Source organism: Phocoena phocoena, chromosome 10 (genome assembly GCF_963924675.1).
Source record: "Phocoena phocoena chromosome 10, mPhoPho1.1, whole genome shotgun sequence".
NCBI classification, from domain to species: domain Eukaryota; kingdom Metazoa; phylum Chordata; class Mammalia; order Artiodactyla; family Phocoenidae; genus Phocoena; species Phocoena phocoena.
In genome coordinates this window covers 37,137,876-37,155,093 of record NC_089228.1, presented here as the reverse complement: position 1 = coordinate 37,155,093, position 17,218 = coordinate 37,137,876, and the positions used below count along the sequence as shown (strand labels likewise).

The following is a 17,218-nucleotide window of genomic DNA, read 5'->3' as shown; positions in this document are numbered from 1 at the left end:
GAGTACATAGTATGCACCTGCAGAAGCCATAGGCTGTAGAACAGGCTTCTCTCAGAGGGTGGCTCAAGAAGTAACCTCCCTTCATGCCATCTGTTTTCACCCTTCAGCGGTGCCAGCAGCCCCCAGCAGCTGGAGCCTGGATAGCGGAGCCCGAGAGGCCCAGCCCTTCCTGTCTGCCCACACGGGGTGCATCCTGGCCCCCCCAGTGCCTCCCCGAAGCCTGCTGCATGGTAAGAAGACTTCCAGCGGGTCCCCCAGATAGTCCCCAGTCTCAGATTCTACTCACGGGCAAGGGCAACAGCCCTCCAGGCTGAGAAGATGAGCCGACTCAGCCAAGGAAAAAACATCTCCACCGCAGGAAGGATCCTGCTGGGCTTTGGGGTCAGTGAGGTTTCCAAGCACAGCAGGTGAGCTCAGTGAGGCCTTTCCAACCGTGGAGGCTGAAGACATCAGAACTGACCATGCCAAGCACGATACTCACCAGCCTGTCGTTGCCAAGCAGCAGGCTGAGAGCTGCCACTGTCTGCAGTCTGTTGTTCCATGGGCTCTGATGCACTCGACCTTCTTGACCTCCTGTGTGGCATGGGTGTCTTTACTCCAGCAGCTTGTGTTTTGGAGAACTTCAGTGAAAAGAGAGGTTTTCCTGTGGCCTTCAATGCTGAGGGGTTGCCGGAGACTCACATCTGTCCAGTTGGCCCTGCAAAATATGCTGACGTGCAGCGCAAGAAGGGCCCAGCTGAGGCTCTGGTTCTGTTTCCTTTGCAGGTCATTACTCCCTACACTTTGACGCCTTCCACCACCCCCTGGGTGACACCCCCCCGGCCCTCCCAGCCCGGACCCTGCGCAAGGTAATGCACTAAGGTGACAGCCCCAGCTGAGAGGAGCCATCTCAGCTGCTAGAATCACCCCTGGGACACCTGAGGTCTACCTCTCCTGCTCCTGTCCCTGAGATCCCAGCCTGGCTGAAGCTGGGGGTGGCCGGAGCCACACTTGGGATGCAGATGACCGATGTGTCCTGCAACAAATGTGATGGGGGTAGGGAAGTCAGAGGGTCCTGGAGACGGCAACACATGGTACCCAGAGTATGTGAGCAACGAGCAGTGAGAAGCCAGGGGGTTCCCTGCCAACACCCAACTTATCAACACACCACAGTTCAAGACATAAAGAAACATTCCTGTGGTGGATCCTAGAACACTTTAAACTGGAGTCCACTCAAAGCAAGAAGCATCAGATACCAGACCTTTACGAAAAACTCATTAACTTTTCTGCAAATTGGAAAAGACTGTCACAGATTTTAGCAGCAGAGTGCACTCATCTGGCCCTTGGCCCACTAGGGTTCTTTCTACCCTCGCCAACTGGCCTGATGACCCAGCCCTTCTGTCTGTACCCCAGAGCCACAGCCAGCAGCCTGGGACATGGCTTCAGGGGGCACAACTGCCCTGCAGCCAAGACAGGGCCACTTTTTAGCCACAGAAATGCAGGTGATTCTGGGGCTCCACTGGCTTGGGGGCAGGGAAGAGCTAGGGTGTGACTGATGATGAAACAAGAAACATGCTGTTGATGAGGATTATTTTAAAGTTCATTAATAAGCAGACTCTTGGTCTTCTCTTCCCATGGTGGGCCAGCCAGCCTGTTTGGAAAGAGGGATTCTAACATTTTTACCTTTTCTTTTGCAGTCTCCTCTCCACCCTATCCCAGCCTCCCCCACAAGCCCCCAGTCGGGCCTGGATGGCAGCAACTCTACGCTGTCTGGCAGTGCCAGCAGCGGTGTGTCTTCCCTAAGCGAGAGTAACTTTGGGCACTCCTCGGAGGCCCCTCCTCGAACCGACACCATGGACTCCGTGCCGAGCCAGGCCTGGAATGCTGACGAAGATCTTGAGCCACCCTACCTCCCCGTCCACTACAGCCTCTCTGAGTCCGCTGTTCTGGACTCCATCAAGGCCCAGCCGTGCCGAAGCCACTCAGCCCCGGGATGTGTCATCCCTCAGGACCCCATGGACCCACCTGCGCTGCCACCCAAGCCCTACCACCCCCGCCTGCCAGCCCTGGAGCATGACGAGGGTGTGCTGCTGCGCGAGGAGGCCGAGAGGCCTCGGGGCCTGCATCGCAAGGCCTCGCTGCCTCCTGGGAGCACCAAGGAAGAGCAGGCTCGCATGGCCTGGGAGCACAGCCGAGGGGAACAATGAGCGGTAGGGAGGCAGCTAGGACACCACCCTCAGTGAGCAGCTTGCCCCACCACTCCAGGTCTGAAAAGCAAGTCCCCCCGCAGGGAGCCAGAGAGGCCTGGCACTCAGGAGAGAACCACCCCGAGTCTACATTCTACTGCCGTGAACTCGTGTGTTGCCATGTACAGAGGCCACAGCAGCATGAAGGGTTGTGGCTTCTCTTTTTATTTCATTTTCTACATTCCATTTCTATGGGTTTTCCTTTTTCCTTTGTGGAGTAGATGCTTTCTTCCTCCTGCAGTTCCAGACCATGTGGAGCTATATGGAGATATTGCACAGACAGAATCGATTGCTTTGCAGGGCCCAGGGGGGTAGGAGCCCAGGCCCTCCCTCCAGGAAAGAGATGCACAGAAGAATGGAAATTGCACTAGGGACCTCTTCCTTTGCTGTGTGGACAGAAGAGCTCACGGTTGTATTCAGGGATTGCAAGGACCACATTGACTACGTCACCGGTGGACAAGGGGGCTACAAGCCATTTTGCACAAATGTCTGCTCACTTGCTCCCTCTTCCATCCAGGAGTGTGCAACTGAGAGGCTGGCTAGGCCAACCTGCCAGCTCAGGCATGTGACCTGGCCTAACTGCATGCCCAGGGCATACTGCCAGGCTTCCATGGGCCAGCCCTGCCTCCTACTCTACCTTGGATTTTTCCCTCCATCGTTTTTATTTCTGACCCTTTGCCCCTCTCCACTCTTAATACACCCCGTGCCCTGCAGGAGCCCCCTTGGTGCATGGATCTGCAGTGGTTATCTCCTATCCTCTGGAGCTTGAGTGGGGGTGTAGCGCCAGAGGGACTACCCTCGCCACCTTCCTCCCTAGGGCCCGGGCAGCCACGTGTTGAGAAACAAGCTGATACAGGAGTGAGGCTGGGTGTGGCAGGGGCCGGAAATCCTCAAAGCTTTCAGAAGTGGCCAGAGTGCCTGTCATCAGCTCCTGAATCAGGGATTTTCAGCACTACCTCCAAGCAGTGGGGTTGGCTGCCCAGCCAGGCTTCTAAGGCCTGAGGACTTGTGGTCAGGCTCAGCAAGCTCCTGGGTAAAAAAGGTGGGAGGGATTCTCCTCTTAGAAGCAGAGAGCCACACAGGTTGAATTATCCTCTCTCAGTAGCCAAGTGCAGGGCCTCAGCTCCAGGCCCGTGAGGACCACCACTCAGGGTTCAGGGCGGGCAGGAGGGCAGTTTCTCCAGCCTCCCCAGTCTGTTGGGCAAGAAGGTAGTGGTGTCTTTATAGGAAACTCTTTCAGGTCAGGGCACCGATTTTCCTCTTGGTTTATTATTTGGGGGAATAGGGTGGGGTGGTAATAGTATTTTACCAGGGTGCTTCTAAGTTACTTTTAAAAAGTCTACGAAACATTTATTTGCTTGCATTCACAACTGTGATGGTCCCACGGCTGCCTTCTCCTTGTTGAGCAGGTATGTTCTCCCCTAGTTCCTCTTCTGCTGGCCCATCTGACCTCCATGGTTAGGGTATTTTTCACTTGTAAACAAATGCCAAGTTGTTTAATAGGAATGCCAGCAAGTAACCTATGAGGAAAGATTGGGGGGCCGCATTAGCTTCAGGGCGTCTGGGAGTGTTTATCACCATTGTGGGTCCTTTCTGATACTTCAAGGGTGACTCCAAGCAGAGTGGGTCAGTCCTGGCAGGCCTGGACCATCTGGTGTTCACAAGTGTGACAGGGACTAGCTCTGGATTTCTTAGGTAGGAGAGCATATTTAGGTTTTAGGGCACTTCTGAACCTCAATCCCTGGACAAGGCAGTCCTCACATAAGAACATCTACCTTCTCCACCTGGTGGCATGGGAGGGTAGAGAGTGGAATGTGGGTTCATTTGGCCTTGCTTTATACAGGGTGAGCCCAGTTTGTTTTCCCTCTCCATTTTCCCTAATTCCATGAAAAGGACATAATCCAAATTCCTTTCACTGGAGAATCAGCCAGTCTGAAGGGAAGTGGGAGGCAAGAGATGAGAATCCTCTGAAAAGATTGTGAAATACTGATTTTCATTCTTTCAAGCTTATTTGTAAATACCTATTTGAATGCTGTGTATTTGTACAGGAATTTGAGCAAAAAATGTATAGAGTGTGATGTCCAACTGGTATTCAGCCCTATATAAATGTGTTTTTAACCTCTGGCATTCTGTGCTTATTTAAAATAAGAAAACTTCTAACCATTTCTTTTGTGTATTTATGTTTAAAATAAGAAGTGACTTAAAAATGGTCTTACCTGTACCAGAAAGCAAAGTTAAAGAAAAAAAAATTTGTACTGGTGTCCCAAAAGGTATTTTACTGTATATATTGTGGTAGCATGTTCTAAATCCAACAAGTAATGTGAATTTTAAATGTACATATCTGCCACCTTATTTCCCCCCTTTCCCCACTCCTTTGACTGCTGTGATGTGAATTAAAGATGAATACCTGACACTGACCCGCTGAATTCACTGAATTGGGAGCAGCGCAAGTGCCTCTCTCCAACCCTTGCCGCTGGGCTCCAAGCCCTTTTAGCCCCATAGAAATCTCCTTTCTGCCCTGAGCGCAGAGCCAACCTTTCCCACGTCCTGCCTTCAAAGACAGGGAGCCAAGCCCTGCCCTGGAAATGAGGGCAGCCAAGGGCCCTGAGCGCTCAGTGGGAAGCAGAAGGCGGGGTGCCAGCCACCTCGGCCAGGCTTCCGAGGCTTGTGAGGAAAAGGGGGGCACCTCTTACCAGCGTGCGGGACAAGCCTCCGAACCCCCGACCTCCCCACTCTGAGGCGGGATGCTTCTGATCCCAAAGCCACGCAACCAACCCTGGCCCGGGTGCCTCTCTGAGCTCTGGGAAGGCAGCCCGGAGGAGAGCTGCCTACGGGCGCCCCTCCAGCCCAGAGTCTGTCCACCCCGGCCCGGGTATCCCTGACGGCCCGCGCGAGGCGGGCTCCGTCCACCCGGGGCTCAAGCGGGTGGGTGCCTGAGCTGCTGAGGCAATTCGGACGTGGTCCGCCGGCCTCGCAGGCGCCAGAGCCTCCGCAGGGGCTCCCCGAAGTCTGGTTCCCCCCGCCTACGTGATCCTTTAAAAAAAAGGTAAAAGGGAAAAAAAACCTCTTCGGAGCCTCGCCTGCGGCCCCCCGCCGTCCCTGCCTTGTTGGGTTACGGCTGGCCCCAGAGCCCCTGACCTGCGCCACAATTCGGGGCCTGGGCGGGGAGGTCCGCGGGTTTTTCGGGCTGGCTTGGGGCCCAGAACAGGGAATACGCAAGCCAACTCAGCACGCGCGGTACAGCGCCCAACCCGACTTCAGCCAGCAACACTCCGCCCTAGCCACTGCCGGGTCACCTACCCAAGATGGCGGCCCGAGCCGCTTCCGCCGCCTCCACGGCCGCTTCCTGCCGGCCGCCCTGGTTCAATCAGCGGCCGACAACTGTCTAGGGCCGAGGGCGGGCGACGCCACCAGCCAATGGGGAAGGGCAGCGTGGAGCCGCCCGTCTGGGCTCCGAGGCGCGTGGACCAATGAGGGCATGGTGTGTGGGAGGGCGCGGAGGGCACCCACCAATGGGGAGCCACGGCGCGCGGCCTGGACCTGGAGGAAGCGCGGCTCTGCGGGCGCGGTGTAGTCGGGCGGTGGCGGCGGCGGCGGGTGGAGGAGGATGTGGGCCACGCACGGGCTGGCTGTGGCGCTGGCTCTGAGCGTGCTGCCGGGCAGCCGGGCGCTGCGGCCGGGCGACTGCGAAGGTGCTGCGGGGTTGGGGGTCCGTGCGCTGTGGCCCGCCTGGCGGCGGCGCTGCCGAACCTAACCAAACCACTGAGCGGCCCAGTGGCAGGGGCTGATACGGGCGGGGGCGGCGGGGGCGGCCGGCCCCAGCGGGGTCCGCCAGAGGAAGGGCCGACGCCGGGCCTCTTAGAAAACATTTCCTGGGCCTACAAAACATTGGTCCGACGAGAAGAAGCTGGGACTAGATCGTGCAGAAAACTTGGCCTGAAATTGAGATAACGCTGGAGTTTTGGTTCTTTCCCATCACTGGGCAGAGGCTCCCGGCCAGGGGGCTCCCGGCTCCATGCCGGCCATGGGCACCGCGCCTTGTCTGATGGGGTTGCGAAGCCGCACCTCGGAGTTCGGTGTTGTATTTGGAAATGAGCAGCATTTGGATCGCTGTTTTCTTCGGCCTCCAGTTTGTCCATTTATGAGGTCACAGTGAGTCCATCTCAAGGACACGTGTTCAGTCTCGGCTTAAACTTTATGGAAAAAGCAGGGAGGAGCCGTTTGTGGGTCATTGGGTGATGCTCGTTCCCCGTATGCCCTGGGTGAACCAGGGGGCCCAGCAACCCGGAGCGCGGTTCTGTCTACCTGTGGGCACCTGAGAAAATCGGTGATGGAAAAACTCACCTTTCTCCGTGTCTCCTATTAAAATTGCTGACGGAGTTCCCTCCTGGCGAATTGCGGTGCAACTTGGTGATTGCTGAGCATCTCCCTTCCCTCTCTTTTCCAGTTTGTATTTCTTATCTGGGAAGATTTTACCAGGACCTCAAAGACAGAGATGTCACATTCTCACCAGCCTCTATTGAAAAAGAACTTATAAAGTTCTGCCGTGAAGCAAGAGGCAAAGAGAATCGGTTGGTGAGTAGCTGTCTGACCCTCCCCAAGCTGGCCCTGGCCAGTGTTTGACCCTCTGCTTTACAGGCCTCTCAGTAAAAGGCCCTGCCCACTTGTCTATTCAGGAGGCCAGATGTTCTGTCAGTTAACTAATGTGGGACTGAAGGGCTTTCTGTATTCTGCAGTTGTGATGTTACTCTCTTAGTACTGATTAAGCACCTACTGTGTGCTGGGCACTGGAAATACGAGGGGAGAGCAATGACAGGCAAATGATGCAGTGGGATGGGTGTCATGCAGAAAATGGACCAGGATGGAATGAGTGGGTGCTGATTTAGACAGTAGTTAAGAATTCTTCTGAGGGCTTCCCTGGTGGCGCAGTGGTTGAGTCCGCCTGCCGATGCAGGGGACACGGGTTCGTGCCCCGGTCTGGGAAGATCCCACATGCCGCGGAGCGGCTGGGCCCGTGAGCCACGGCCGCTGAGCCTGCGAGTCCGGAGCCTGTGCTCCGCAATGGGAGAGGCCACAACAGTGAGAGACCCGCGTACCGCAAAAAAAAAAAAAAAAAAAAGAATTTTTCTGAGAAAGGGTCATCATTGTGAAGGGGGAAGAGCATCCCAGGCAGACGGAATAGCCAGTGTGAATGCCCAGAGGCCAGAGTAATCTTGGCATGTGTGAGGGTAGTAGAAGATTACAAAGTGTGCCCAGGGTAGGCCAAGGCTGAATTGAGGACAAGAGCCCTAATGAAACGATGGCTTTTGTAGCTTTAACTTCCCTGGCAGTCTCTGGTTTGTCTGTCTTTCTGTTTAAAGGTTTGAACCGTGGTGACTTTTAAATTCATCTGGTGGCTGTCGTCAGCTCTGGGACCAAGCGTGTATTAAGAGCCTGGGGTTTACACTGACTGTTGACTGCCAGTACAGGCGGGGCATGGGAAAATGAGGCCCTGGCAGAGAAAGAAGATGTTTTCAGATGTCAGTATGCTTTGGAGGAGACAGCTCTCAAGTGGCACCTCCTGAAGGCCATTGTCCTTTCTTGCTGCAGTGCTACTACATTGGGGCCACAGATGATGCAGCCACCAAGATCATCAACGAGGTGTCGAAGCCCCTGGCCCACCACATCCCTGTGGAGAAGATCTGTGAGAAGCTCAAGAAGAAGGACAGCCAGATCTGTGAGCTAAAATACGGTGAGTGTGGCCTTATTTAACTGACACCGAACCCCCTCCTTGCTCAGGCATCAATGAAGTTTACTTTCTAGCTGGGGAAGGCACGTGATAAACGAGAGCCTTCATGAGTGAGTTATACAGCATGGTTGGTGGTGTTAAATGGTGGGGGTGGGGGGCAGTGCACAGACTCACCTTGCATCATGGTGGGTGGAGGTTAGAATAGGCCTCATCGAGGAGGTGACATTTCAGCAAACTTTGAAGGAGGTGGGGGATTAGCCAAGGGCATAACTAATGGAAGAGCATTTCAGGCAGAGGAAACAGGCAGTGCAAAAGCAACCAGTGGCATGACAGAGGGGTGGGCAGATCACAGAGGGCCTTGCAAGTTGGTGAAGATTTGGCTTTTAGTCTGAGGGAAGATAAGAATGTTGGTTTTCGGCCAGAGAAGGGATGTAGTCTGACTTGCCTTTAACAGGCTTGTCCTGGGCTTCCCTGGTGGCGCAGTGGTTGAGAGTCTGCCTGCTGATGCAGGGGACACGGGTTCGTGCCCCGGTCAGGGAAGATCCCACATGCCACGGAGCAGCTAGGCCCGTGAGCCATGGCTGCTGAGCCTGCATGTCTGGAGCCTGTGCTCCGCAGCGGGAGAGGCCCGCGTAGCGCAAAAAAAAAACAAGCTTGTTCTGACTGCAAGCTCTGAAGGTCCAGCGATCTTTATTATTTTAAAAAGAATGGCTGTGTCCCAACAAGAAAGACCAAGATTATGGGCGCACAGCATCTCTTTTGCTGAATAAGTCTCTGGTGGGAAAAACAGTTCAGGTCTTCAGAAAGAGTCAGGGCCAGGAATCATTGTCCTCTTCTGTAAAATTTAAACAGCACCAACATATTTTATTGTGAATTGAGTGTCCAAGGGCTGTGTTCACCCACTTGTGTCAAGGCTAACTGGTCTTCTGAGAGTGATCCTGGTTCAGTCCTGATGACTCAGGGTCTCTCTGTGGGCACAAGTGGTCATGGAAGAGTAAGCTTCTAACTCAAGGGCCCGACCATGGTCTGTGTTGGGCAGTTGAGGCTAGGGGATCTATCTGCTCTGTCACCCTGGAGCTCTTATTCTACAGTGGTGTGGGCTGCACTGTGACTGTTTAAGAGGCACTTGGAGTGGGAGCCACATTCCTCCTATAAGGTTCCTCCTGTAAGGACCACATGGCCTCCATCCCTGTCCCTGGTGACACCTGCATGTCTGTGGTGGACACTGCCAGCATAAGACCCACCTTCCTGGTGAAGGGGCCTGGGCTAGTTCTCCCTCTTGGGGGCAGTGGGCACTGACACACTTGCATGTGTCTCCCTGCGATCAGTAGGGCTGCTTGTTTTAAGGGATGGTTTGGATGTGTGGGACTATTGGGGTCCGCTGTTCTCCCACCTAGCTGGTTATTCTCCCTGCTCTCTCCAGACAAGCAGATCGACCTGAGCACAGTAGACCTGAAGAAGCTTCGAGTTAAAGAGCTAAAGAAGATCCTGGACGACTGGGGAGAGACGTGCAAAGGCTGTGCAGAAAAGTCTGACTACATCCGGAAGATTAATGAACTGATGCCTAAATACGCCCCCAAGGCAGCCAGTTCACGGACTGATTTGTAGTCTACCCGATGCCTGCTGCACCTGAGGGGAAAAACACTTCATCTGTGTCTGTCCCAAACAGCCTTTTTGTAATTTATTTTTTAGGCAGGCTCCTGACAAAGTCAGGCTTGAAGCCTGGAGCTTTCCTGATGATGCTGGGTCCACAGCGCCCCCTTGGGGGGGATTCACTTTGTTCTGTTGCCGATTTACTCTAGGACTTCAAAGTATGTCTGGGATTTTTTTATTAAAGGAAGAAAATTTCTAGCTGTCTTTGAAGAATTAAAGTGAATACTGAAATTGGGTTTTACCCATAATGAAGATTTCACCGGTTTATGCTTTCCAGTTTATAAAGAGTTTTCAGGTATATTCACATTTGTCCCTCAACCACCAGTCAGTGCTGGAGATGCCAGGGGAACTGAGGCACGTGGGGTTGTGCAGGACCGGAGGGTCGCTCAAGGAGAATGTTGGGCTTGATACCCCCAGCCCACAGGGACTATCTTACCCACATGAGAGGGGCTGACATGGGGCTTGGCTGTGAGCAGGACTGAGGTTTAGTGCACTTTTCTGTGACGATGACTTCAATAACTGCATATGTTCAGTACTGTCACATTTCTAAAGATGCTGATGGCCTGGCTACCTCCACCAATCAGTGTCCAGATCTGGCCATCTACTTGCTCATCTGAGTTTGTGGTCTAGTGTCAGTCCTAAGTCTCTGGTGCCTAATTGGGAATTTGCAAGACTGGCAGGAGTTGGTTTGTACAAAGAGCCGATGAGAGGCTGTCTTTTGCCTTTGTTTACCCAAGATAAGCCTAACAGTTGAGGTCCCGAGAGCATGTCCCTGGAGTCTGGTTTTTTAGTTGCTCTCTTTGGGGTTGGTGCTTGGGAAACCCAGTTATCAGCATGAACTGTGACTCAGTGGAGACACCTCTGCTCCTCATGCCCGCAGAGACCACCTGAAGGGAAGGACTAAGAAGCAGTGCTTTCCAAGGAATTGCTCTGACTTTGGGTCACATCATTTGTACAGTTCCTAAATTCAGATTACCTACGTAAAGGGCCCTCTCAGCTTGCTGTGGGGTCCACTAATGCCTGGCAGGAGCAAGCAGGCCCAGGCCCACATTTTTCACCTCTACAGAGCACCATGTCTGAGAGGAAAGTGAGGTCGTCTCTTAGGCCAAGTGTTCCCTGTTTGGAGGAATTAGATGGGCTGTTAAGATCTGACAAGCAAAAAAAAAAAAAGATCTGACAAGCACAAAGTATCCTTAGCCCCCCTGAACGGTGCTGAGACAATCCATGGCTGGAGCCAGAAGTCTTAGGAGATGGAGCTGTTTCAGCCTCGCACCCTAGGTCTCTGTTCTTGTGGCCTTTGTGCCCTCCAGGCCACAGTGTGCAGGGAAGACAGCCCAACTACTACTACTGCCCTAGAGCTGATCCCCAAGATTATCTGTGAAAGGAGGCGTGGAATGTTAACAGGTGTTTCTTCTAAGACTTTCCTCTTGCACCTGCCTTCGCTGTTGCAGGAGCTCCTCCCACAGCGTTCTGGCCATGGGAGGAGGCAAGAGCTGTGGTCCGCTCTTCCCCACTCCACGGTTTCTGTGGCCGAAGTTGGGTCCGGTTCTGCGAAGCCTCCAGCAACTCTCCATGGAGAATGAAAGCTTCCCCAAGGGGCTTGGCTCCTTGTCAGGATTCCCCCTCACCTCACCACCACGGAGGTGGACAGAAGGGCACTGGCCAGGGAGAGGTAAGCGTGGCAAACTGGGTAACCGCCGGGTTTGGTGTTCTCTTCGCCCTTGGCTTCACGGCCCTACCCTTACAGCCCTCTGTGTGCTCTAATGCCCAGAGCAGAGGGTGGGGCCCTGTGGCGCCAAGGAGACTATTCCCACTCTGGAAACCGCAGGTTTGTTTCGGATTTCTGTGCCCAGGGCCCAGACAGGTCACGCCTTCTGCATGCATAGCCATAGTCCTCATGGCCTTTCGGGGCGGGGGAGGGGGGAGCGCCAATGTTGCAAGTGAACCTGAACGCAGGGGATGCTCGGGATATGGGGCATGGGTCCTAGGGAGCGGCGTGTTTCGGTCCTTGGGGTTGTCCATGCTGGACCCCAGTCAGGAGATGCCGTGGCAGGGCACGGGGATCACCCGAGCCTAGTCCTGGAGTTGGGAATACCACGTAAAGAAGCCGCTGGCTCAAGGCCTGGGACCCACGCGCCGACAGAGGCTGCCACAGCCGCTGCCATCAGCGCGGGCCCCGGAGCCGGGAGCCAGAGGCCTACGTCCTGCAGCCTCCTGGGCTGGCTCTTTCGAGGTCTCCAATCACCGTGGAGCCCCGAGCCTCGTCCACGCCGGCCGCGCCGTGGCGCCAGAGCTCACAGCCTGGCCGCGCTCGCCCACTTTGCCCCGGGGTCACGTGGAACGGGGGGAGGGGGCGCAACCCGATGACGCACGCCCGGCGCAGCTCTCGCCCCGCCCACCACGGGGTCACGTGGCACGGCCGGCGCAGCTTGATAACGCGACGCCCAGGCCCTGGGCGCAGCTCCCGCCCCGCCGCCGCGCCGAGTCCTTTTGTCCAAGATGGCGGTGCCGGGGGCGCTGCCTCTTCGGCAGCCGCCGCCGCCGCCGCCGCTGTGAGGGGCCTGCGGGCCGCCCGCCCGCCCGCCGCGCCGGCGCCATGAAGAGGCAGAGCGAGCGAGACTCGAGCCCGAGCGGGCGCGGCTCGTCATCGTCGGCCAAGCGGCCGCGGGAGCGCGAACGGGAGGCGGAGGCGGGCGGGCGGCGGGCGGCGCACAAGGCCTCGGGCGGCGCCAAGCACCCCGTTCCAACGCGGGCCCGCGACAAACCCCGTGGTAGCGGGGGCGGCGGCGGCGGCGGCGGCGGACATCGCGACGGCCGCGGCGCCGGGGACGCGAATCACCGTGCGAGCAGCGGCCGCTCCTCAGGCTCGGGCGCCGGCGGCGGCGGACGCGGTGCCAAGGCCTCGGGAGACCCGAGCGCTTCGGGCACTTCGCCCCGCGCGTCTCCACTACCGCCACCTCCGCCGCCGCCCGGGGCCGAGCCCGCGGGTCCCGGCTCATCAGCAGCGGCACCCGAATACAAGACGCTGCTCATCAGCAGCCTGAGTCCCGCGCTGCCCGCCGAGCACCTCGAGGACCGGCTTTTCCACCAGTTCAAGCGCTTCGGCGAGATCAGTCTGCGCCTGTCGCACACGCCTGAGCTGGGCCGCGTGGCCTACGTGAACTTCCGGCACCCGCAGGACGCGCGCGAGGCCCGCCAGCACGCCCTGGCCCGCCAGCTGCTGCTCTACGACCGTCCGCTCAAGGTGGAGCCCGTGTACCTGCGCGGCGGCGGCGGCGGGAGCAGCCGGCGAAGCAGCAGCAGCAGCGCGGCCGCCTCCACGCCGCCCCCGGGGCCACCCGCGCCCGCCGACCCGCTCGGCTACCTCCCGCTTCACGGCGGCTACCAGTACAAGCAGCGTTCGCTGTCCCCGGTTGCCGCCCCGCCACTGCGGGAGCCCCGCGCCCGCCACGCCGCTGCAGCCTTTGCCCTGGATGCTGCCGCCGCCGCCGCCGCCGTAGGACTATCCCGGGAGCGGGCCCTGGACTACTATGGGCTGTACGACGACCGCGGGCGACCCTATGGCTACCCGGCGGTGTGCGAGGAGGACCTGATGCCTGAGGACGACCAGCGGGCTACGCGCAACCTCTTCATCGGGAACCTGGACCACAGCGTGTCAGAGGTGGAGCTGCGACGGGCTTTCGAGAAGTACGGCATCATTGAGGAGGTGGTCATCAAGAGACCCGCTCGTGGTCAGGGCGGTGCGTATGCCTTCCTCAAATTCCAGAACCTGGACATGGCCCACAGGGCCAAGGTGGCCATGTCGGGTCGGGTGATTGGCCGCAACCCCATTAAGATAGGATATGGCAAGGCCAACCCCACTACTCGCCTCTGGGTGGGTGGCCTGGGACCTAACACCTCACTGGCGGCTCTGGCCCGGGAGTTTGACCGCTTTGGGAGTATTCGGACCATTGATCATGTCAAAGGAGATAGCTTTGCTTACATCCAGTACGAAAGCTTGGACGCAGCCCAGGCCGCCTGTGCTAAAATGAGGGGCTTTCCCTTGGGAGGTCCAGACCGCAGGCTGCGGGTGGATTTTGCCAAAGCAGAGGAGACTCGGTATCCCCAGCAGTACCAGCCCTCACCCCTCCCTGTGCATTACGAGCTGCTCCCAGATGGATACACCCGGCACCGAAACCTGGATGCCGACCTGCGGGTGAGGGATAGGACCCCCCCACACCTCCTTTACTCAGACCGAGACCGGACCTTTTTGGAAGGGGACTGGACCAGCCCCAGTAAAAGCTCTGACCGCCGAAACAGCCTCGAGGGCTACAGCCGCTCAGTGCGCAGCCGGAGTGGTGAGCGCTGGGGAGGAGATGGGGACCGGGGCCTGCCCAAGCCCTGGGAGGACAGGCGGAAGCGCCGGAGCCTTTCCAGTGATCGTGGGAGGACAACCCACTCCCCTTACGAGGAACGGAGCAGGACCAAGGGTGCTGGGCAGCTTGTGGACCGAGGCTCTGACCGCACCCCTGAGCGCAGCCGCAAGGAAAACCATTCCAGTGAAGGGACCAAGGAATCGAGCAGCAACTCCCTCAGCAACAGCAGACACGGGGCTGAGGAGCGGAGCCACCACCACCATCATGAGGCTCCAGACTCTTCCCACGGGAAGAAGACTCGGGAGAGCGAGCGCAATCATCGGACCACTGAGGCTGAGCCCAAGCCTCTTGAAGAGCCAAAACACGAGACCAAAAAGCTCAAGAATCTTTCAGAGTATGCCCAGACACTGCAGCTAGGTTGGAATGGGCTTCTAGTGTTGAAAAACAGCTGCTTCCCGACATCTATGCACATCCTAGAGGGGGACCAGGGGGTTATCAGCAGTCTCCTCAAAGACCACACTTCTGGGAGTAAGCTGACCCAGCTGAAGATTGCCCAGCGCCTTCGACTGGACCAGCCCAAGCTCGATGAGGTCACACGACGTATCAAGCAGGGGAGCCCCAATGGCTACGCAGTGCTCCTAGCCACACAGGCGACCCCCAGTGGGCCTGGCACTGAGGGGATGCCCACGGTGGAGCCAGGCCTACAGAGGCGGCTTCTCAGGAACCTGGTCTCCTACTTGAAACAGAAGCAGGCTGCAGGGGTGATCAGCCTGCCAGTGGGTGGGTCCAAGGGCAGAGACAGCACGGGCATGCTCTATGCCTTCCCTCCCTGCGACTTTTCACAGCAGTACCTCCAGTCAGCACTGAGGACATTGGGAAAGCTAGAGGAAGAACACATGGTGATAGTTATAGTAAGAGACACAGCCTAGCCTGAACCTGTCTTTTCCACAAAAGCAGTTATTTTAAGATCTGACCCCCACCCCTACCCCCCGCCTTCCCCCCCACTCCAAAACTTACCCCCTTGGTTTGAATTCTCTGCTGCTTTATTTTGGTTCATTTGGTAGGGGACCAAAGTCCTCCCCCACCAAACTAAATTCTTAGGTTTTGGGTTTTTTTTTTTTTTTTTTTTATTACAGTGATGAGAAAAATGAGAAGGGACTCCTGTCTTGTTGGTTTCTAGTGTATGAGATGATGTCTGCTGTGTTCTGTATTTTTTTATTTTTTGACTAACTGTATGGAAAGTTGTCAGTAAAGCCTTTGTCAGAGGATGGATTTTTAATCCTGTTCAGAGTCCTGGTTTAATCAAGTTTTTTTTTCTCAAAGGATGGAAGACTTCCCTGCTGCATGCACACAAATGCCCTACGTCATCTTTCCACCACTGGGGTATCTCACAGTCCTCCTGCATTGGTGGGTCTCAGCCCCTCAGCTCTTAGGGCTGAATCAGGACTTAACTCACATTTGTTTTTTATCTTGGCTGAGAGCAGGTGGGTTTCATTTTGGACCCTGCCATGCCAGATTGAGCAGAGCCCATGCACAGGAAGGGGTTGAGCCTAAGTCTAGCCAGCAGCTGTGGTAGTTTTTTGTTTTCTTGCCCTAAACAATGTGTGTGTCCATCAGTTTGAGCTGTAGCTGTTGAACAAAGCACCTAGTCTTCAGGCCTTTTTGAAAGCACGTAGACCTTAGCAGTTGTGTGGTCTTGTAGTCATGGGAGGAGCAGTGCAATATTGGGGTCTTGGTACCATGGATCCGTGAGGCCTCCTTTTCTTGTTCAGCCTCCCTTCTAGCCTTAATGCAGCAGCCCAGGGATACCCAGTTGGAGACAGCTGCCTCGGACTCCAAGAGACAGTGGAGGCCAAATGCTGGAATGGAGAGTGGGAGGCAGCTTTCCTTGGTTAATTCTTGAAACTTTCCCGGTGTTTGTGAATTCTGGCTTTTCCTTTGATTGTTCGGGGCTGATGTGTCAATGGAGTGGGCCTCTGCCCAGTCACTAGAGCTTTGTGAGGGACACTGAATCCCTGGCCTGAAGAGTTTTTGAGGTAGTACAGTGGGTTAGGAAAATGCTCTTGTTAACTGACAACTTTCCCAGATACAAGTAGGCACTTATGCCTAGGCCTCTTGCCCTGATGTTGCAGAGGTGGGGACCACTGGGAGAGAGGTGCTTCTGTGGGGAAATGTCACAGTTGCCGAGGTGTTGGGCAGTGCTAGAGCTCACAGCCATTCAAGCTGAGCTACGGAGGAATGTGGAGGCATCAAGCTGGGAGGGAAAGATGGCTTGAAGTTCTGTGGCCACGCATCTCTACTAAGACAGTATGGCCAGCATTGGCAGATGAAGCCAGCAGTGTCAGGGACCAGGGAGGGAAATCAGTCACACAGCAGTTGTCACCATAGAGCACAGCCCAAACACTATTTTTCAGAATGTCTGTGGCAGTTTAGATGTTTTAAAAGGACCATTGTCAAGGCTGAGGGAGAACAGAAGCTCCAGTAAGGGAAATGAGCCCCCAAATGACCAGGAACTCCGGATTCTGTTGACCGTGCTGTCCTCTCTCTAGGTCTGGTCCACTACCCTGGCTGGCACGAGGCAGCGCAGGTGACAGCTGGGATGTATTGAGAGAGACAGTTCGTGAGATGGAGGCGGGGGCTCAGTGCGGACCTCATGGACAATACATGCCTCTCCACAAGGACAGTGAAAGAGGTGACTTTTTGAGACCTTAGAGATTTAAAATAAACAGGGCAAGGAAGGCGCCTGGGGAAGTACTGCACTAGGCTTCAGCTGGTACTTGTGAGAGAAAATGCATGTTCATAACAAACACAAGAAGTGTTAAATGTGTTTATTTGCCTGTTTGTACTTGAGCTTTGGTCACAACTGCCAGGTGTCTGAGCAAAGCAGTGCGAGGCACAGTAGGCCACAGCTGCACCATTCCAGGCAGTTGGAACCACCAGAAGGAGGAATGGGCCTCATCTTGTTTAGAGCAGATGAGGTAGGGACGAATGCCTGGGTCACAGGCCAGAGCCGCCTTGCTGTATTAAGCCCAAAACTTCTCTGGGCTGTTCCTTCATAGAGTGGGTGCTCAGGACCCAGAATACTACACCTCCTAGTTTTCCCAGACAGAAACCTAGAAAGTCTGGCTGGAGAGGACACTTAAACCCTTGCTTTGTTAACCTGTCTTGAGGGATAGGTGCTTTCTGGCCCCAAATTGAACTACAGAGTTTTCCTGCTGTGTGACCATCCTCCTCTTCCTTGGACCCTCTTCTCAACT

At 55.9% G+C, this 17,218-nt stretch overlaps 3 protein-coding genes across 3 annotated transcripts in view; all 3 read left to right on the top strand.

The window, feature by feature from the left end:
• DOCK3 (dedicator of cytokinesis 3) overlaps nt 1-2,186 on the top strand; it is a 377,800-nt gene extending 375,614 nt beyond the window's left edge. Inside the window, exons 52-53 of the mRNA XM_065885910.1 lie at nt 766-848; nt 1,677-2,186. Coding sequence (XP_065741982.1) covers nt 766-848; nt 1,677-2,186 — 593 coding nt within the window. The remainder of the gene's footprint in view (nt 1-765; nt 849-1,676) is intronic.
• Nucleotides 2,187-5,695: 3,509 nt separating this feature from the next.
• On the top strand, nt 5,696-9,561 carry MANF (mesencephalic astrocyte derived neurotrophic factor). Its single transcript, XM_065885749.1, is given in 6 exon segments — nt 5,696-5,733; nt 5,735-5,821; nt 5,823-5,917; nt 6,673-6,800; nt 7,815-7,956; nt 9,377-9,561. Coding segments are annotated over 6 exon segments (675 nt in total).
• A 2,517-nt stretch (nt 9,562-12,078) lies between these two features.
• RBM15B (RNA binding motif protein 15B) lies at nt 12,079-15,240 on the top strand. The gene has a single exon (XM_065885382.1). The coding sequence runs from the start codon at nt 12,203-12,205 to the stop codon at nt 14,888-14,890; it is 2,688 nt and encodes an 895-aa protein (XP_065741454.1). The 5' UTR covers nt 12,079-12,202; the 3' UTR covers nt 14,891-15,240.
• Nucleotides 15,241-17,218: the final 1,978 nt, after the last annotated feature.